Genomic DNA, 22473 nt, shown 5'->3' with positions numbered 1-22473 from the left:
TTTTGATGAAGAAAATGCCACAATAGACAGGTTTAACACAGGTTCTTGCCTCATCGAAAAATCTTTACTCTTTTAGCAAGAAGGGATGGTAGAAGTGCCTAGTACACAAGTTTCAATATCATGTAAATCAGAATGAACTAATTGATATAACCTTAGTCCTGCAACCCAAGAGGCTATTCCATGGCTCAATAGTGAGCGACTCAATTTATGAATGAGAAATTTTCTATCCAAAGGAGATTTACAAATGTAAATAAAAATATCAGGGATCAAATGAAATGAAAAATAAGCACTCTTTCTTCTATTGTCTTGTCTTCATTTAAGTTCGTCAAACGGACTAGAATTGATGTCGTTAAACACCTATGGAATTTTAATAATTCTATGAACTCTAACCTTAAGGTCTATGTATATGCCAAAAACCTGAGATAATTATATTGTGACAAATTAAAATATAGAACTCCAGCAGGATTTATGATAGTTAACCATCCATTAAAGATTTGCTTCTAAGTATCTTTATCTTGTCACAGTAACAAAGGGCTGAAAAAGGAGAGACATGCAAAAAAGAACTATGCAAAGACAAATGACAAGGTCAAACACAAAAGTGGATTGCAAAGAGTAATCAAAACCTTCATCAGAACACAACCGATGCATTAAACTTAATCTCAAATTCACAAATAAGATAACAGTACCTTCTCAAACTCTGTCATTGCCAGGAATAGCATATTTCGCATTGTATAGTACTGCAAATTTTCTTGCGAAAGTTAGTATGGTTTTGATTGTAACAACTACTTATAAATGTCTAAATTCAAAGAATCAACTTTAAGATTTTTTGTTCTATATGTTATCTAAATAAGTGGGCATTAGTAAAGAAACCAGGTGCAAAGAAAGTATTGGGGAAAAAGAAAAGAGAAGAAATTAATTCATATTCATGAACCTTTTCTCACACCCTGAAATTAAACACTTCTTTTGCAAGTAAAATCATGCATCTGATAAGAAAGATGATAACTAAACCTGCAAAAGGTGACTGCATGTAACTGCAACAGCTGTAGCAGACCATGTCTTCCCTAGGAACTCTCACCATATTATCTTGTACTGAGATTGGTAATGACCTCAATAGTGATGCAAAATAACTGATGGCAGTGCTTATAACAGAGGACCTGAAGCATACAGAAAAAACATAATCTTGATAAGCAACATAGAATTACCATCATCAATAATGTCATTGAACATATCCATCACACTGGAATATCTTAATCCACTTATTTAGTGAAATTTTAAAAGAAGATATATAAAATATGCATAGAATTTTGTTAATAGACAAAGAATTGAATGTATTGTTTCAATGAGAATTTCTTGTAGAATAAAATAATCAGGCCTTATTTATTGAATCAATTGGATTTGAGCAACATAAGAACCCAGATTGAGAGCATATTCCAGCAAATCATCCATCATGCAGGGTCACACGCTACCAAAAACCAAGTTAAACAACAATTTCTTGATATAAAGAATTCTGTGCTAATCAAACAATCCTAGTGGTAAATCAGTATGAAACACTACCATTTTGAAAGAAAAAAAAAGATATAAATGGTGATATCGGTAGAACACTAGAGAGAAATAGATATTTTGATTTGCAACTTGTTGATTCATATAGCTGTTCACAATGCGGCTATTGCCAATTAGTATTGAGTAAAAGCAGCAGAAAGCAAAAATAAATAAATAAATAAAGGAAATCAACCTTGCAATTAAGCCAATAATTGATTGCTTGAAAGAATTCTTGTTCAATGTCAGAAATGGATAAAGACCTATCACATATTTTACCTTCAAATTCCAACAAAAGCACTATAAGGTAAATCGAAAGCTCTATCACAAAATATAGATATTTCCGAACATCTTGTTACCTGTTGTGGAAGCCTTTTGAAGACTTCTTAGCATATATATGATCCAATAGAATGTCCAACCTTTGCAAAAAGAAGCCAATAAATCATATAGAATAAGCTTAGTGGAAAAATAGCAGAACCTTTTTTGTGTCACTTCCGGAACTATTTAGCTTACAATCTGAAAAATATATAACAGCTAAGATTTTGTACTAGAACAATACATGAGAAGCCTGTTGACTGTTGTTCATTATATTCTAAGGATGTCCTCTTCTGGAGGTATCTTAATTTATGAAATTCCATTCTCAGGCATTATTTTCTCCCAAAAAATGAGTATCTTTGGGATACTTGAGTTCCCAAGTAAGTTCAATTAGTACCTAAAGTAGTAATATACTTTTCTCTGCCAAAATTGAGAAAGGAAAGCGATATAATTCTGAACAAGAATATGGTAAAACAACAAAAATTTGGTATACAGTTGTCTTCTGTTCTAGAATTCAGAGAAGGAAATTATCACATGTCCCTATTCCAAGAGAAACAAGCAGTAAAAATATAGAAATTCAAGACCAAATTTAATTACTTCTTAGTTTGCAAAAAGACAATTTGCACACTCAAAGGAACCTTGAATGAATTAAATTCGAAGTTCAAGCAAAATTTCATAAATTAAGCACTATTAAGCAGCAGTATGTCAAGTATCTATGCAACAAATTTGAAAGAGTTATTGCTGGAAAATATAATTCTCAGTGATCAAACAGGGATAGAAGGTTTAGAAACAAAAGAAAAGAGATGTCATACACCGTGATTGCTAGTAGGCTGAATCATAAAAAGAGTATGGTCATTGAAGAAGGTTAATCAGCAATATACGACCAATATTATTGGAACTTCATTATTCTGGAACTCTTGTTTAATAAAGTCCACCTGAAATGGTTATTGGATTTTATTAGATTCTAAAAATGACATATATACCATAAAGAAAATTGAAAATGTCATTGCTGGTTAAGAAAAGGAAGAATGCACGAATAATACATAACTGCAAGAAGAGGGCTTGAAACTATAGCTAAATTACAAGAAATCATATTACTTAATCAAATGTGAATTATTCAGACACTTTTGGAAGAAGCATCACAACCTCTGCGTTAAGCAATTGTTGAAATCCAAATGTAGAGTATCAGAAAGCATTACAATTCTACAACCCAAGGATGGAAGAACAGGACATAATCTGACTGTTGGGTTTTTCGGGCCGCGAAAACCGCTTTTTCGCGTCGCGGAAACCCCGAATCACCCTAGCCAACGGATCTCGTGCGAAGAGTATAGAACGAAAATTTACGAGTATGAGTTTACAACTTAGATCTACTCCTAGACCTACATGAAGAAAGATTTATACCTTCGATGCGAAGCCCTTCGCAATCCCGCTTGTCCTCGGTTCGCCGGATCTCGAAAGTGTCAAAATAGACACTTCTCTATGTGTATCCACACAAGCAAGAGATGGAGAAAAATCTCTAAGGATGTGCTAGCAACCTTAGAGATCAGTAGGGAGGAGAGGGAGAGCAAGAAGAAAACTCAAGAGGAAGAAGAAGATGGAGTTACAACCACTTGAATGAAAAAAATCAATTTTCATTCAACCTAAAAGTGGCCGGCCACTTCAAGGCATGTAACCCCCATGGAATATCAAGAGTCAAGTCTCTTGATCTCCTCCATGAGGTGGCATTTGGTCAAGTCAAACTTGACCAAATGAAGAAGCCTTGATGATGTGGCATTGGTCAAGTCAAAGTCAAGTCAAAACTTGACTCTTCATCTTCCTACTTATGTCAAGTCAAACTTGACCACTTCTCTCCCTTGGTTGATCTAATCTAACCATTGGTTCAAGTCAATTTTAATTTAATAAATCTCTATTCATTGAATTAAATTAATTAAATGAGTCTAAGTCCAAATTAGACTCACTTAACACATGAACCAAATTGAGTCCAACTCAATTAGCCTACCTTGGATTACTCTTAATCCAATTTGGTTCATCAAATGAACCTAATCCTTTAGGTTCATCAAATGAACCTAATCTCCATCTAATTGCCCTTTGTGTGTGACTCTATAGGTTCTTGTAACGTTGGCAATGCTCCTAAACCCATTTAGAAGCATAAGTAATGAGCGGTATCTAGCAACACATCATTACTTCCCAAGTTACAAGAATGTTGAGATCCAACATCACCTTGTGACTACTAATTGTGACTCCTCACAATATATGACAAGTGTCCTTCTATCCTAGACATCTAGATTGATCAATGTGAGGCATAGACCGTGTCATCCTCTAATCAATCTAAATCTTGAACTCCAAGTAGACTCACTCAATCAAATGAGCTCAATATCCTATATTGACTCATTTGGGCATGGCCATGCACTTCGTGGTCTCACTCTATCAAGAATATCGATGTCGCTCCCGTCATATAGGAGGGATAGATCCCATCTACATCACTCACATCCCTCTGCATAATTCGTTACATACCCAAGAATCGCTTTATAGTCCACGGGTGACGTTTGACGAAACCAAAGTACATAACTCCTTATGTAGGGATCCATGGTGACTTCAGGTCTAAGGACTAGTAGTCATACTAATAGCCACATGAGAAAGTATATGACACTCATATAACGATCCATGATACTTTCTCATGGCGGGTCATTTAGTATACATTCTCCAATGCATACCCATGTGTCAACTTGATATCTCTATATCCATGACTTGTGAGATCAAGTCATCGAGTTGACCTACATGCTAGTCTTATTGCATTAACATTGTTCCTGAATGTTAATACTCGACTAGGAATGATTAAGAGTAGTGTTCCCTATATCATCTCACTATCGGTTCAACTAACCGATTGATATAGGTGAGAACCGTATACTCAAGGACGTTATTATACTTACTTTATTTGGCACCAATACAAGTAAGTATAATAACCAAAAACCAAATGCCTTTATTTATATAGAATATGATACAACAAGTCCAAAATACAATCATCAAATGATTGGCTCTAGGGCTCTAGCTAACACTGACATACTTTTTTTTCCTTTGTCCCTTTGAAGATTATTGCTTTTTATATAACAAAGAATCCTTTTATTATGAAAGTGTATAAGTTATATTCTGTAAAAACCTTATGAGCAATTTGTTCTTCCAATGGAAACTTCCTTCCATGCTCCCAGTCCTGGAGGAAGGATCATCAATAATCAAATTGTGCATCATGATAGAGTAAGAAAAGTATGTACCAGAAATCCTAGATATGAAACTGTAATTATTTTCTGTCTTTATATACCTTAATGTGTAAATGTTTGAAGCATGAAGGTGTACAGAGAAAGAAGAGACATGAGAAGTCAGTCTTATAACTATAGCCATATCATATCCTACAACTTCTATCATGTGGCCAAATTGACATGTTAACGGATGTCATTTAATATACATCTAAGAATTCTCAAGTCCTTGGTCGAACATGATATTTAGTTCTTTCTTGTCAACATCCACCCATGTTACTCTATACCTCAGCTGTTTGAGTGAATCATATTTCAGGCATTTTTTTTTGCAAGGACAGTATATTGGTTCAATCAAAGAACATAATCAAATATACATAACATCTATACATGCATGTAAATAGACCATCAGTTAATCACTTAATAGGGAAGCAAGTTAATGATTTTATAGTTATGCGGCTATGGATCTGTTTAATGGATTCATTCATGAAATATTTGCCATAGTTTGACGCTGGCTGGCAACCTAACGCAACCCTCCTCCTTTATCCGGGCTTGGGACCGGCTATGACCGGTCATTATGGGTGGAGTTGGCTATGGATCTGTAAAAGGAAAAAACTCCCCCCTGCAAAAATCCAACAATGAGAATTTGTTTTTTCATCTCTTGTAGATTTATAGATTGTTTTGATACATGATAAGCACACATCTTTCTTTGTACTTGTTAATGCATCAAAGCACAAATCAGACACTAAAGGAAGATTTAACAGTGATTTATCTTAGCAACGTCCATGGGTTTTTCATCACAGGAAATTGATAGAAGCATAGTAAGATTTGTAATCCAATAATAATACCTTTGCAGAATGAGAAACATGCCCATTTGCTGATCAAGAATATCGATGAAAAATATTAGAAACCACATCAGCATAAGTCTGGATTCAGTAAGCACTGACAGTGGAAAGTTTGTTGTCCTTGCCTGTTATTGACGCCTGCCCTTCCTGTAGTTGATATACTGCTTCAACAAAGTCTTTATAATACGATGCAATCCCTATAACGCACCCACATGCAGTCATGCAACAAAAGATCATACCCACGAAAGGAAGTAAAAAAAAAGATAAAGAGCATCTTTATACATACCTGGATTTCCAGGGATAACAATAATGTGCAATAAGAATTCATCAGAATGTATCTCAAGCGACTCAGTTGAATATCTGAAAAACAACAAACTTCACTCGGTGTCTACTTCTAACAAAGAAGATTACTGATCCAAGTTACAAATTAAATGAAATGGAACGCAATCACAGCTCCATATCCACAAAAATATCATCAATTGGACCATACCCAGAGACAGTTCGCATCAGCAAAGTTGCTTGCTTTCCCATTGAAGCAGAATTCCGTGATGCAATATAGCCCCTCAGATATCTGCAACACTTCAAAATGTAAAGTAAGTATTACTTATCAGTAACGATTAGAACAGTAAATGATGTATCTCAATTCTCACTTACCAATTAAATACTGCGAATACAAGGATTCTCTATCAGAATTGAAGAATGTTTGGAAGTTGGAACATGAAACGTGAGGAAAGAAACTTGTCTAATTGTTAATCATGTGTTTTCCTATGGCAGACATGAGGGCAATGGCATGCAATTGAGTTGAACAGGAAAGGAGGAGGAGCCGAGGAGGAGGAGGGTTTACCGCGACGGTCTTGAAGGCGTAGGAAGGAGGCGGAGAAGTCGAGAAGCGAGGAGGCCGGTGAATCTGACTGGGGCAGAGAATACCAGCGTCATCACTGGAGACCTGGAAGACAAATAAGGAAAAGCAACCCTTTTTTTTAATAAGAAATTGTTGTTAATTATTTGATCGTGGGCCGTTCCCTATTTTTCTGATTAGTGGACGAGAGAGCTCCCAATTAAGCCCTTTATTTCAACGTTTAGGCAAACAGATGATTCAAGAGTTGGTGGAAAAATTTTTTAATATATCAAAATATATCAAAAATTTAATATAAAAAAAAATTAATACAATATTACATCATATCAAAAAATATCGGTACAATATTGATATGGAATGTAATAGTTCAATACTAAGATTTAAATGTAAATGGTATATAATTTATACCGTACTGAATATTGGTATACTAAAGTCTCAGTGTATCAAAATTTTGATACGATATTAGCATGATTTTTTGTGTATATTGAAGTTTTTAGTATAATATTATAGTATACGATATGAGGTTTTAGTATCGGTATGTCGTATCAAACTAACTCTATTCAAGAGTGAAATGAAAACTACCCCCATGAACGAAGCTAAGTTGGTACTCGAATGGTACAGGAGCAAGGGACGAATCTCGCGAGGTTTATTCTCAGCTGGATTAAATAGTCCTCCCACCTAAGAGGTCGTTTGGTATTGTGATTTATCTCCTTTCGTTTAACTGTGAAGACTTGAGGTGAGTGTAATCACCTTTTGTACCACAAGAGTGAAATGTAAATCATCTCAGGCAATGCAATGGTAAGAGATATGATAGACTCTTAATAAGAGTTCAAATATCTCATAGGGCATATCATACTCCTATGGTGTTTGAACTACTCATAATGTTGAACCATCCTATCTGTGTTTTCTGAATTTATCCTGATATCCGGTGGAAAACTTTTGTAACACCAGATCAATCATCTTTAAGTTTAGTCATTTCGAAAGATTAGATATCTAAATTAAAAAACAAAAAACATGAAATGAAAACCGTCCTATGAGGCACGGTCCGATTGTAAGAGTAAGGATGATTCTCATACAATGGACCATTGACGTCAGATGCTTTTCGAATTTACCTAATAGTCGGTTTATAGAACCAAGCCATCCATCTTCATGACTAATTGAACTCATATACCTGGATTAAAAAAAAATAAGAAAAAAAACAGAGTGAAATGAAAATTATCCTTTAAAAACTCAATTGTGTAATTTGATCAGAATCATTTTACTCTAAATAATGTTATTCCAAAAGTTAAATAAATCCAAATTTTATACATAAAAACCCATTTTCCAATTAAATTTCGTGAAAATAAATCAAATTAAAATCAAACCAAATGTTTTATACCTGTATGAATCCAATCTGAAACACTTTAAAATCCATTCAAATCTTTTTTGTTTAAACCATGATAAGGTGATGCCGTTCCATTCCTCTGACACTTGATCAACAAGTTTGCCACAATTATGCAAAGACACACACAAAACTGATGAATTCTTAATGTATTGGAAAAGTTTTTAGGCTTTTATTCCAACCAGAGAAGATGAAACAAAAATGAAAACTAGCAGACATAAAAGCTGGTCTTTGCAAATGACTATGGCCTTTAGAAGTACAACAAGCGAGTAGAAAGATAAGCTGGGAGCCCTGCTGATAGCTCGTAATGGACATTTCAATGCATTTGAGCAAACTCTGTTTGAGATGAGTCATTTTGGAGTCCCATTTTTCAAGCAACTGAAGGCAAGCGAGCAATCTCATGCATAAACTTCAGTTTTATAATTTAAGGCTAGATATTGGCTGCAGCACTTCCTTCTGGCAAACCTCACCTTTAAACTTCGAAAACTTTTCTTTGGTGGTGATTTTGAGAATGTTCATGGGACGAAATTTCCCCACAGAAAAGTGAAAAAAAAAATCTTCCATTTGAAGATTACTTTTGCCTGTCCAGACTTCACCTTGGAGCACAACTTTGATCTAGGGAAGTAGCAATAACATTGGTAACTGATGGCGGATGAGCGGCGCTTCCATTATTTGAAACCATGCCGTCTGTAGTAAATGCACTGACTCCGCTCTGTTGTTCCTCAGCTGAAATTTAGGATTTAAAATGGTACTTAGAAAAAAAAAATGAGTATGAGAAAAGAATTATGAAATGAGTAAGGGAGGATACTTGGTGTTTCCCACAAATCTGTAAGGCTAAATCCCAAATCTGATAAAAGATAGTAATCAGCATCCATCTGCGAAACATTTTTTTTTTTGTAAAGCTCTCTACCGAATGGTCAGCATCACTATTCCATGAATGGCACTGAATGCTTAGATGGTCTATCTTGTTATCAAAATCAGTAGCAACAATTTAAAATCACATATAGCCTACAAGTACGATTCTAACTTTCAGTGTTTCATGTGTTGGTTTTGAAGGAGATTTGAACTAAATTCAAGTACCTTGTTGACCTTTAATTCCACGTTTGAAAGTAAAGGAGATAAAGGGTTTATAAGCAATCTATTATACTTAACCAACCACACACGCGCACCCATGCTGGGCCGAGGGCAGGCACATGATTGTCGAGCCAGTTCATCACTTGTGCAATAAGCAACATTTTTACAAAATAATTTTATTTTTTATATTTGACAAAACTATAAGTTTTCTTTGAAAGCCTTTTTTGAAATCCTTTTATTATTGGACAAATTTCTTTTCACTTAACTGGTTTTCTGAATAGATGTAACCCTAATTAAAATTGTTTCATATGCATAAAGGGTTGTAGATCTCTATTGTCGATTAGTCTCTAAATTCTGTTCATGCAAAGATGAACTTTATGCGTGAGATTGGTTGTACAACTGTAAAGGGATTTGCCAGACCCTATGCACCATTGACATATGGTATTTCCTCTAGAGAGAGTTAACTCGTGCAGACTTGAACCAAATAACTGTTTTCTGGTTTTCCCTTTGTTTTTTTTTCCTTCTATGTTTACATTTTTTGTTCAATCCATCCTCTGTTCTGTATTTTCTTCCACTTTTGCAAAAAGAAAAAAAATTAATTTTAACTTAAATCAGTTCAAAAGAAAAGACAATCTTTTATGGTTCATTCTAATTTTTATGGTTTAAGCCTTTACCTAATCTACCATTCTTTTTCATATTGGTTAAAAGTAAACTATATCTTCAACATACAACCCTTTTTTATATGTGGAACTCAATTGGCAATAACATATCACATGTGATCATTATGTCTCACTTGGTTAATGCATTATGGACATAAAAGGATAGTTCGGTGTACAAAATTCCCACCAATACAAGTTCTCGGAGAAGGGTCAGGCCACATTGGATTTATTATATGCAGTCTTATCTTACATTGCAAGAGGTTGTTTCTACAATTGAAATCCATGACCACTAGGTAGCACAGTAGCAACTTTATTATTGCGCCAAGGCTCCCTTCAATGCATTATGGCCATACAACTAAATGTTATTTTGAGTTCAAGAGAGTTACTCAAATCCCCATATTGCACCTCCATGGTTATACTGACTAAGCTAAGTTCTCTAAGGCTACACTACTAACATGTCATAATGACCTCAAACTCATTAACAGCTTCTACTCAGCCTTTCTTATATCTCAAGTATTTTTCTATGTTTGAGATAAAACTCAATATAATATTAGTACTTGTAGGTTCAATCTTAACTTGTCAGTATCATATTGAATCTACGTCTTCAGATCTCCAATTAATTATGTTGGATTGTCATTGCAAGTCAGCAAGTGAAATCAAATTAGGCCTCAACCTTATTTTCTTTAAGACCTCTTGTTAGTGAATCTATAATAGTATCCTTAAAACTGATAAAGTCAAAAGATCATCTAAAATATTCGTCATTTTTGCTTCTAATAAACTTTCATCTAATAATCATCAATATTGCTTCTAGTTATATTTGGAGCTGAAGATCTAACTAAATGTAGTTTGATTATCACAATTTATCAAGATCACAAAACTACATTTTTTTAGCAAGGGATAGTTATGGCATATAAACTTTTCAAGTTTTGGCATTAACTTCTTTTGTAGACATAAATTGGGTGGGTGGCATGGTTAAAACACAAATATTCTCTCTAAAATTGCTAGGAATAATGTAAGAAAATGCCAAACAAAGGATCGTTTTAATTGAAAAACCCAAAAACCAAATAAGGAAGAACTAGTGTACTAAAACAAAAAACGATAAGCATGGCAAAAAAACACAAAGAGAAGTTTAAAAAATATTTATCTGGTTTAAGTATTGGCAAGCTAACTCTCTTTAGACGGAATATTTCCCATTAGCGCACAAGATTCTTCAAACCTCCCACAAGATCTAACAACCAACTCTTTGCTTAGATGCACTCCAAGACACAAGATGAAGATGAACTTTCCAATCACAAGAGCCTCAAAGAAACAAAAAACTAGATTTTTGAAGCATCAGTAAAATTTGATTTCAAAAAACTCTTTCAACAAAAAAATATATCTTTTCTAAAAAAAAAAGGGCATGCCAGTGCACGAAGCTCCCGCCATGCGGGTCCCCGGGAAGGATCCATTGTACGCAGCCTTACCCTGCTTTTTGCAAGACGCTATTTCCAGGATTCGAACCCGTGACCTTTTGGCCACATGACCTTTTTATATCTTTTCTATATAAAAATAATAAAAATTATTTTGCAAAATTTTGCATCACACATGTAAGAAACTGACTTGATTATTTGCACCGAAGTTGCATCATGCATGCTCCCCTCCCGGTGCACTTGCATGAAGTTGGCCAAGTCAACCCATACCCATGCATACATACATGCACCACGTGCAAGAAGGGCATGTAAATGTTCGACTATAAACCACTTAAGTTTCCTTCAATCTACGAAGTGGGACGAAAGGGCAACAAGGAAATGGATTTAGTAGAATCTCCTTTAAACCCAACATTATAGATGGTAAACTAAAGCAACAAGAGTAATAGACATCAAAGATTATGTTCTAATAAAGTTGATATATATGCCAAGGATAGGAACTTACATCAGTATCTGAAGGATCTATCCTAATCACACCACCACTGAAATCCAGTGGGGAACATGTGTCAGGACACATCCTCTGACTGTCGTGGTTGTTCAGCTGCAACTGCTCTTCCCTATTCTCATCAGTGGCAACAGCCACCATGTTGTTTCCAATTGCTCTTGAATTTTCTCTGGAGTTCCCTAAAGGGAGACTCAGAGGTGTCTCAGCACCATTGACTGTCTCAAACTTCTCAAATTGACTAGCAAATAATAAGCAAGACATGACATTCATGAAGTACTTAAGCAGGAAGCTATTCAAGAACAGAATGATAACTGAAAGGTCATGATTACCTTACAAGGTAAACATCTATTGGGCCCATTGTGCTTCTTAGAACAATCCGGTACCTCCTCTGTGGATATTCACCAGCCTGCATTCAGTGAAATTGGTCTCGCAGTTATTCAATGCCTGAAGTACAATAACCAAGAAACCTTTTACGGATGTCTCTGCTTGCCTCATCTGGGCTTGGAACTTCCAAAGTTGTACCATGAGGTGCTTTTATTGCTATTAGTGTCTCATTCTACAAATACAATGAGCAAATAAAGGACACATATACTGGTGATGTAGATAATTGACAATTTCAAAATTACAAGCCAACAGATGAGTACCTGAAAGCACTTTTGAGTTTTGATGTCATCTTCAGTCACATAGAGCCTCCTGAAGGCACAAGATTTTTTAACATATTGCTAATACATAGATTACAAATGGAGGAAAAACACACTTACTTTTGATTGTTTTCATTGTTAGTAAATTCTCTCAATCTTTCCTGCATTTGGCTGAGGAGCTTTGTTTGTCAGCATAATTGGTAGAATACTGGATACAAATACTCAAGCAGTTATTGTACAACCATACCTGATAGAATCATCTAAGCTTTGCTCGTGCAAGGAAAGTTTTCTGAATTCTTCCTGAAGAAAATGAAACTATTCGGATGAGCGCCCTTTTGTATCAAATAATTTCACAAAGGGCTCAGATTTATCACATGAAATGCATGCGTGCACCAGACCTGTAGCATGGAAATGTCATTATTAGTTTCCCCTAGTCTTGTGTCATCTTGTCCCCTGTCATGGAGTGAAACAATAATTATGCACCATCAGGGAGTATATATATCAAACAAGAGTTATATTCCAAAAGACAAAGATTACTTCCAGTGAATTTTGTTCTTGAGTTTCTTTTCTATAAATCCAATTCCTTCAAGGACATTTGTAATATCATAAATACGCCGCTTTTGCACCTACAGTAGAACAATTACTTTAGGATAGATAAAATTAAATTATTTAAATTAGTATATATGTGTACTGCCTCAAGGATCTGTGCAGCATTGTTCAAATCAAGGATGCCATCCTGTTCATGTGTAAGCAAATTTATAAACTTTTTGGTCAGGAGTCCTGAGATGGAAAATAACACGAGCACAAAAGACACAAGTGAAGATGAGTCCAGTATATGAAGCTAAATATCAGTTGTTTAATATGATTCAGCTTAATCACCGAGCGAACTGTCATAACGACAAGTATTAACAGGAGTGAGTGCATTGTTTGAAGGTGAGCCTGTAAGATGAAAACACCACAGTAAAGCCTTTAATTAAGAAAGTATTTGATAAAAGCTTCAGATTTTGTCTGATGAAAAAGCCATTCATTAGAAGGTTTCGTGTTTAGTGCATTCACATACACCCGAAAAGTAAACCATCCATGTATACAAATGAACATGCAACTTATTACCATTATTAGCAATTGAAGGAGAATATACTCACCGCCATTTGACATAGGAGTTTGAGGACTAGACTTATTGTATTTTGAAGCATTGGATCTTCCATTTGTCTTTGTTCCCTTGCCAGATACTGGTGTGAGAAGAGGATTATTTACTTGTTCAGAATAGCCAGAATTAGTAACACTTTCACTTGTCTCTGAAGTTTCATTGTCTTCTTTTTTGCGTTTTCGTTTTAACTGAAATATACCAATTCCATAAAGTTACCATCGGCAAATTGAAATTCCAAATAATCTTTCAAACAGATATCTTCAATACCAGATTCAAGAAAAAAAAACGAGAGTGTCACAAGCATTAAATGGTTAAGTTGTACATGAAACAAAATTTAATAAATGTGCTGGCATGTGGACAAAGTAGACGACCATGTTTAATGTTCCTCTCCTCAATACAAATATATATGATGAGTATCTGCAAGAATGACTTACTACACCCTCACATCTGTCCTACATCGGTAACATAAGAGTTTCTCCATTGTCTTCACAACATGAGAAATTACTTGCTGCAGTTTGGGTCAATTTTTTCTCTGTAGGTATACAATATCAAAAGCTGAATTAATGTCAATCCATTCAACTTTCTTAAAGATGAGATGAGTTCATTAAATTTATAGAAACATGGTAGAAAATTAAAGGATAACCATAAGTAGCAAAATCCCTTTTCACAAAAAAAACTTTATTCTAGTCAAAATGGTATGGTTAATTTGTTACTGCAATAAGGGAAAAGAGAGGAGTTAGAAACAACTTGTGATCATGTCATGGACCTAACTAGAAGAGAAACCATGACAGCCTATTTGGAAGCCAAGTTTCATAGCCTTATCTCCTGCCTTTCAGATGCTGGAGTTGGAGAGTTAAAAGGGTGGTTCCTTTAATGAGTCATGGAAAATTCAAGGAGGCATTGAAGCCTTTATCTGAAGGGAGTGTCCAAACCCTAGTGGCAACCACTCGAGGTGGATTTGCAATCATAACATATTCACATTACGACCATCCCATTTGGTCATGTGTCTTGGTATGGGACCAAAACTACAGCCAATTTGAGGACTTAGTCTGAGAGAACTTTGCTAGAAAAGGATCAATGATAGTCTAGTTGATCCAGAAAAGTTTCATAGTCTCACCTCCTGCCATTCAAATGCCAAAGTTGGAAATGTTGAGAGTTATTGCAAAATGATTAGAGAACATTGTTGAGTATGCTTGATGAAGAATCAGGGATGGCACTGATCAAAGCTTTGCAGAGATGGAGAATGGATCAAGCTGAGCAAGCATTATTGAACTTGGATCAAGATGAGCAAGTATAGGGAACTCTACAATTGTTCCATGTAAAGCATCACATAATAATCATAAAATTGATAAGTTATAGGAGTTACTGGTATTACCAAATCTACTTGTGTATCTCAACATCTCAAGTGTCCCAATCAACTCTTGGATAGTGGCCTCCACTCTTTAGTGTAGATATTAATCCCTTACTTAGCACAACAACATTTGTAGCCCAAATTGTGGTGGCTTATTTATCAACAACCCCTTACAAATATTGCCCTTGCAAAGGACTCAAAACAGGTCTTCTAATAGCTACAGTTTTAGTCATTAAGCTCCTTAATCCCTCTGGTTGTGCTTGTGAGATCAATCATGGGGACTCAATGCTTTTTTGAGTGACCTTCCAACTAAGACTAGTTCTACTTCTAACCATCTTAACATTCTCAAACCACTTCTACAACTTGCTTGATCAAGCTAAAGACTTGGTGGATCGCTCTTGGTGGAGGAACACTTACACCTCAATATACTACTGATATAAAGACGTACACAAGATACAATGTACTTTATATAATATTGAGATCTGAGGGTCTTTATTCTAAACTGGGTATTGCAATGATCACAATGATGTGATGTAGCCATGATGCAAAAACATCTATACAATTATGACTATTTATATCCATATGTTTGCACTCATGGTCGTGAATCCACCATTGTCTACAACCTTCGTTTATCTCAATTACAAGAACACCAGGGAAATGACGATTTATAACAACAAAGACACATCACGAGAAAGACCACAATCTCAACATCCAGTAATCTCAACCATTAACTCTACTAAAACAAGAAACATGGCAGATTTCCTTGATCATTTTACTTTTCAAAATAGACACCTCTAAAATCGAAGGAACAGAACAGAACAAAACGATCAGCAGAAAAATATAATCGAGTCTAGAACTCGTCGGTTCGTACAATCCAACGGAACGAAACTTACAGGAGTCCTGATAAGCAGGGCATCATTCATCTCCTCGCCAGCGCTACGCCGACCGTGGGGGACCGAAAACCGGTGGTACTCATCCGGGGAAAGAAACGGGGGCCTCGACGACGCAAATGGAAGATAAGGTTGCGAGATCTGCCCTGGCGGCGGCGGCGGTGCCGCCGCCGGGCGCGTCCCGGCTACCCGGCTGCTTGACATCGGCCCAAAATCAAGCGATCAAAACCAGAATACAAAGTCTGTCGGTGGAAGGGAGGGGTTTTTGCGGTGGATCGAGCAGGGAGAGGAGGAGGGTTTGGTCGAGGGTTAAATAGGGCGAGGTCGACGAGCGAGGCGAACGGGGGATGGTGGGAGGGAAATCGTAGCGTTCGGATGTGGAGGGAAGGAAACACCCAGTGCCGTAGTTTTGTTTTGTTTTGTTTCGACCATATAAAACAAATATATATATATATGAGACTTTTTAAAAAATAAACTATAATTACTACTGATAAAATTGATTTTCATTAGATTTAGTTTATAACAACACAAACTTTTGAGTTACAATCGTGTGTATATCTTCTTCAGGATCACTTTTAATAGTAAAATTTAATGTGAATTAAGTCGGAAGATATGTTAGTTTACTATTATTATCATATCATTTATTTTAAATTTTTTAACCACAATTTATTATTTCAATTCTCTTAAATTCTACTTAGATGATATTCATTATTTACCTCATTTATTATTTTGATTCTCTTAAACTCTATAATAGAAAATATTCATGCATCCATCAAAGTAACTTGTTGATGCCTTCCCTCCCTAAATTTGGGAAAGATATATAAAATCTTTATAAGTTTAATGGGAATTATTAGTCGCCAAGATGGAAAAGAAATTGATTTAATAAAATTGTGGGAAATTGATTTAACAAAATGGTAATCCTATGAGGATTTCATTATTTGTGACTTCCGCATGACCGTTGCTTTGGGGGTAGGTCATCGAGGTGAAGGCTTACATGATGTCATAACCTATGCACCACTCCCTGAGCTTCCATCCCGCGAACTGTCTTCCGTTATCTGAGACGAGCTAATGGGGGATGTCGAACCGACATAGGATATTTTGTCATATAAATTTGATGACCATATGCTCGGTTATCTTAGCTAGCGGCTCAGGCTCCACTCATTTTGAAAAATAGTTTACTGCAACAAGTAGGAATCTCCGCTAACCGGTTGCAAGTGGAAATGGTCCCACAATATTCATGCCTCATTTGTCGAACGGACATAACACTGTGGAAGCCTTCATTTCTTCGGTGGGTCGATGTGATATATGTTGTGGTACTTCTGACACGACAAACATGTGGCCACCATCTGAGCGGCGTCTTCTTCCAAGGTCGGCAGAAGTATCCCGTCAATAGAATCTTTCGGGCCAGTGATATGTCGCCCGGATGACTTCCGCGAGCCCTGATGTACTTCTTGCAGGATGTATTCAACATCCTCTGGTCCCACACATTTGAGTAACGATCGCGAGAAAGCTCTCTTGTATAGCCTATTGATCGGAGCCATTCTGCTTCATCGATGCCAATCCAACCGCGTATTTTGTTGATGACAAGTAAATCCAGAGCGGTTCGCTGGCATTGGGTTTCACCAGTATAGGTAAAGAGGTAAGATACTCCTTGAGCTCTTCCAACGCCTTGTCGCACCCGACGTCCCATTGGAATTTCGTCGCTCGACACAACACTTTGAAGAACGACTGACTCCAGTCGGATGATTAAGAGATAAACCTCGATAATGTGGTAATGCGTCTGGTCAGCCGTTGGGCCTCCTTCAAATTACGAGGCGGGGGCATATTCTGTAATGCCTTCACTTTGCTTGGATTCGCCTCAATTCCTCGCTCGGTGACAATGTAGCCCAGGAATCGACCACTCTTTGCTCTAAATAGGCATTTACTCGAGTTTAACTTTATTCCATATGTCCTCAGAGTCTGGCAGATTTCTTCGATATTTGCACAAAGGTCATCAGCTCAGAGGGATTTATCAAGATGTTATCAACGTATACCTCTATGTTGCGGTCGATCTACCGTCAGAACACTTTGTTCATTAGTCACTGATAGGTGGTGCTAGCGTTCTTTAGTCTGAACTACATGACGTTGTAGTAGTACGTACCGTCGGCTGTGATGAAACTGACCTTCTCTTGATCTTCGGGTGCGAGCGGCACTTGATGGTAACCTTGATAGTCATTGAACATGCAAATCAGTTCACAGCCAGCTGTGGAATCCACCATCTAGTCTATCCGAGGTAATGGGTAGAAATCCTTTAGACGTGCCTTATTCAGATCACGAAAGTCGATGCAGACTTGCCACATGTTGTCCGGCTTGGAGACCAGCACAACGTTGGCCAACCAGCTGGGGAACTGTACCTCTTGGATGTGCCATGCCTCCAGTAACTTTTCAATTTCTGCTCGGATGATCACATTCTGCTCAACGTTGAAGTACCTCTTGTGTTGCTTCACCGGTCGAGCATCCGGCCAGATGTGAAGCTTATATTGGGCCATGCTCGGCGAGAGTCCTGGGAGCTCATGTGTTGACCAGACGAACATATCATGATTTTACTTGAGGCGGGCGACCAACTCTGCTTTCTGCTCTTCTACCAGGTTGGTGGCGACAAATGTAGTGGCTTCCACTCAGCTTGGGTGGATATGAACCTCCTCCTTCTCTTCATAAACTAGCATGGGAGGCTATTCCATGTTGGGTTCACTTCCATACAAGGGACCTTCCGTGTGACCCTTGCTTCAGACTTGACCATTTTGACGTAGCATTTTCGAGCGGCCAGCTGATCGTCTCTGACTTCACCCACTTTGTTGTTCACTGGAAACTTGATCTTTTGACAAAAGGTGGACACTATCACTCAAAACTCATTTAGAGATGGTCGGCCCAGTATGACATTATAGGTGGACGGCGCGTCCACCACAATGAAGTTTGTGGTCCTTGTCCTTTAAGCAGTTCTTCGTCGAGTGATATGGCCAGTCGCGCTTGGCCAATCCGCAAGACTTCATTGCCTGTGAAGCCGTAAAGTGGGTCGTCATTGGTTGCAATTCACTTCGATCTATTTTCAGCTGGTCGAATGCCTTCTTGAATATAATATTCATCGAACTACCTGTATCAACAAATGTTCGATGAATAGTATAATTAATGATTACCGCTCGGATGATCAAGGCGTCATCATGTGGGATCTCCACTCCCTCTAAGTCTTAAAGGTTGAACCTGATCTCGGGGCCCTCCGCCTTTTCCTTACTACACCCCACAGTGCGTATCTCTAGCCGTCGGGCATGTGACTTCCTCACCCCATTGGAATCACCGTCGATCGGGCCACCGACGATCATATCAATTTCTCCCCGAGTGGCGTTACTTCAATTCTCCTCTTCTTGAGCTAAGGGTCTACCCTATTCAGCGGACGTTCGGGCAGGACTTGCATGACCCCTTTGATGCTGGTGACGTTGTCACCATTTAGGCGCCTCCCTGTTATCTGATCGGCGTGCTTGATGCCGATCGGGTGATGACGATCGGCAGCGATTCCCTCTGGGTACCGGTAGATTTGCTATCGAAGTTAGATCATAGTAGTTCCGTGTGTTGTGCGTAGCCGACTGATGGAATGAGCAAAACAGTGGTACCCACTTTTTACCCTTCGAGCCTCTTGGGTGGTCGGCTTCACCATGCTGTATAGCATGTGTGTTCAAGGCTCCTGATGTTGTTGTGCTCCTCCCGACCGGGGCCCCTTTGGTGGTTGATGATTACTCGGTGGTCGCCACTCGGGCACCGAGGTGGGCTCGATGTGTACTTCCTTTCTCCTGGTCATTTAGACTTCTTCCACGTTTATGTGTTCCGTGTGTTGGATCGTGATCGTTCGATAGAGAGGGGGTGAATATCGATAACGAAAATTCGTCGAGTAAATGCAACGGAAAAAATAGTAAGAAAAGAGGACACAGCTAACACAGTCGATTTACTTGGTTCGGAGCCTGTGCCGACTCCTACTCCAAGGCCCGCACACAAGGGTGCTTTCGTTGGGTAATTACTATCAATTCGAATAATAATTACAAAAGAGTTAAGTACAAGAATTGATAGAAATAAAATATCGACAATAGAACAATAAGAAAGAAATCGGAGCTTTGTCGGAGTGGCATCACAACGTCATAGAAGTGCAGGAGAGCAGATCGTCAATTCAGAGTTGTTGTTGAAGCATCAGCCTTGGCCCTTCTTTTATATGATGCTCGGGGCGCCTGGATCCCTTCTGGGTGCCCTGGTGTGACGTAGCAGTCCCAACCAGCGAGCTTCACGTGTCGACGTCGCGATCCGGATAACATTTGCCTCCGGGCGCCCGAATCCCTTCCGGGCGCCCGAATCCCTTCCGGACGCTCGAATCCCTTCCGGGCGCCCGGACCACCTTTCTCCAGGAATCTCCTTCTCCTACAAGATAAAGTTAGTCTGAGGCAAAATATATAATTTATAACCTGCAAAATAAAGTGTTAGTTCAGTTTATAGTTTGATAAAAAGAATATGACTTAGATTCCGTCTTTCCGAGACCGGAATCTAGTCAAGATCTCGACTTAGAGTTCCGAAATGGTTCTAAGTTGGATCGGCGCCTAAGTTCCCTTCCCGGGAATGCGTCCTCACAGTCACTCGCTTCCAGTGACTTACCTTTACTCACCTACCAGATGTCCGGTTAGCCCTTTGACCCGTCTGGACTTCTCGCCAGCTATCCGGTCAGTCTGTCGATCTAGCTGGACTTCGTGCCAAATGTACGGTCAGCCCTTCGACCCATTTAGACTTCGCGCCAAGCGTCCGGTCAACCCGTCGATCCACTTGGACTTCGTGCCAGACGTCCGATCAGCCCGTCGTCCTGTCTGAACTTTGCCTGCACACTCGATCAAAGTGTTAGAAAATGACAAACCTAACTTAACCTAATTTGTCATTCATCAAACCTAAGTTAGACTGTTAGTGCTAACCGCACCAACAATCTTCCCCTTTTTGATGGAATGACAACCTGATTAAGTTAGGAAAAAGAATGCCAGTAAAAAAAATCATGGTTTTTAAGGTTTAAGTTAGTTTTTAAATTTGACATTTAGTTGCTCTAATTTAACCATCTATCCCTCCTCCTTTGGCATTCATCAAATAAGGACAGTAGTCAAGTAAACAACATTATAGAGTGTAGAGAAAAATTGCCAGAAATGATGTCAAGTTTACTTGGGGGAGTTTAAACTTTGAAAACTTGTTTAAAGCATTAGCTTTTAGATAACTTAGTATTTGGTACATTTTGAGTAATTTTAGATAAGCTAAGTTTAGATAGTCTAATTTTTAAACAGAAGTTTATAAGTTATAAATATCATGATCAGATTTTCAAATTAAGTTTCGACTTGAAAACACTTTTCAAACATGAGTTTTAAAACCAAAATTTCAAGGTTTAAGTTTTCAAACACTTTTAAAACCAAAGAAGTTTTTAATAAAGCAATTTTTTAAAACTGATTTCAAAATATTTTTAGTAATGGAAAACTGAGTATGAAGATGATTAATCCTCCCCCTAAACCTGACATTCAAAATAACTGTCTAACCAATTAGGTACTTACTAACTATCAGAAGATAACAGCTTTCACATGGTTAGTCAAGCTAAGTTTATTGTAATCAGTTAGTAGTTGACTAAACTGAATAACTTAACTTGATCAATGTATGTTTGGTATTTAACGCCCAGACTTATATCGATGCACTGACATAAGCATCTTAAGTCCAGACAACTGGCCTATACATCTCACTCATTTCTATGTTTGTCAATCACAAGCAAGGTAAGCCTAGGGTGTTGGTGAGATGCTCCAATACTAGTCGTAGGGGAACATGATTTCTAAGGAAAATTTTCTAGTCTAAGGCTAAAATTGTTTTAAAATTCTAAAAGTAAGGAAGTTTTGAAAAAAATGAAACAATTTTAACCTAGAACAATCATTTTTAAAACAGTTTTGAATTTTGAAAATCCTAGTCTATTAAATTAGAGCAGAACCAATCAAATCTGAAATGATAATCTATAGATCAAGATGTACTACAAGAGCTGTAATAGAGTCATAACAGAACTGTATAACAATCATGACTACTGAGATGATGGAGGTGGTCCGGAACCCAAAGACCGAAGTAGGGCCAATAGCTCAGTGTGACGGGTCCGGTCATCCTCTCGTAGGTCTCGTCGCAGGTCGGAGATCTCCTGTCGCACATCGCGTCGCAAATCGGAGACCTCCTGTCGCACCTCTTGTCGCAGGTCGGAAACCTCTCGCCGTATGTCTCAGTGAAACTCGGAGGACTCCTGCTGAGGCTCGACATAGCTCTCTCTAGTCCGAATACTCGATCGGCTAGAGTGCGAGGAGCGGGACGTGGTGCTCGAGCTAGTGGTGGGGCAGGAGCTACCTCCTCAGGAAACAGTGCGAGAAAAAGCTCATCCTGCTATGCCTCCTCCTGCTGGTGTTGTTCCCCCCTCTGCCAAGACATGATACCCTCATCATCTATATGAATACTGGCTAGGGAAAAGTTCCTAACTCCTATAACATCAAACTCGGTCATAGGGCGGATGTCGCCTCTGGTGACATCAATGTCCAAAGAGGACATATATGCT

At 37.9% G+C, this 22473-nt stretch overlaps 1 protein-coding gene and 1 pseudogene across 1 annotated transcript; both read right to left on the bottom strand.

Annotated features, from left to right (window-relative positions):
• Positions 1-613: 613 nt before the first annotated feature.
• Positions 614-6907, bottom strand: LOC121975301 (annotated as a pseudogene).
• Positions 6908-8326: 1419 nt separating this feature from the next.
• On the bottom strand, positions 8327-16253 carry LOC121975299 (transcription factor E2FA-like). The gene is made up of 14 exons (XM_042526870.1): positions 15858-16253; positions 13609-13801; positions 13346-13405; positions 13161-13246; positions 13004-13092; positions 12865-12919; positions 12714-12766; positions 12587-12637; positions 12470-12518; positions 12316-12381; positions 12155-12231; positions 11826-12063; positions 8990-9056; positions 8327-8907 (listed from the first exon to the last, which is right to left on the bottom strand). The coding sequence occupies exons 1-14, from the start codon at positions 16056-16058 to the stop codon at positions 8774-8776; spliced, it is 1419 nt and encodes a 472-aa protein (XP_042382804.1). The 5' UTR covers positions 16059-16253; the 3' UTR covers positions 8327-8773.
• Positions 16254-22473: the final 6220 nt, after the last annotated feature.

The sequence above is a fragment of the Zingiber officinale genome, chromosome 4B (assembly GCF_018446385.1).
Source record: "Zingiber officinale cultivar Zhangliang chromosome 4B, Zo_v1.1, whole genome shotgun sequence".
In the NCBI taxonomy this organism is placed as follows: domain Eukaryota; kingdom Viridiplantae; phylum Streptophyta; class Magnoliopsida; order Zingiberales; family Zingiberaceae; genus Zingiber; species Zingiber officinale.
This window is presented reverse-complemented; position numbering and strand designations above follow the sequence as displayed.

Bases quoted from the DNA above. Each gene is read 5' to 3' on its own strand.
- LOC121975299 (XM_042526870.1), bottom strand. From the start codon at position 16,058: ATGTCAAGCAGCCGGGTAGCCGGGACGCGCCCGGCGGCGGCACCGCCG. The intron at 13,406-13,608 runs GTGAGTATATTC...TTCATCTTACAG, and splicing joins AACTCCTATGTCAAATGGCG to GCTCACCTTCAAACAATGCA. The intron at 13,093-13,160 runs GCAGTACACATA...GTTCTACTGTAG, and splicing joins ATGCTGCACAGATCCTTGAG to GTGCAAAAGCGGCGTATTTA.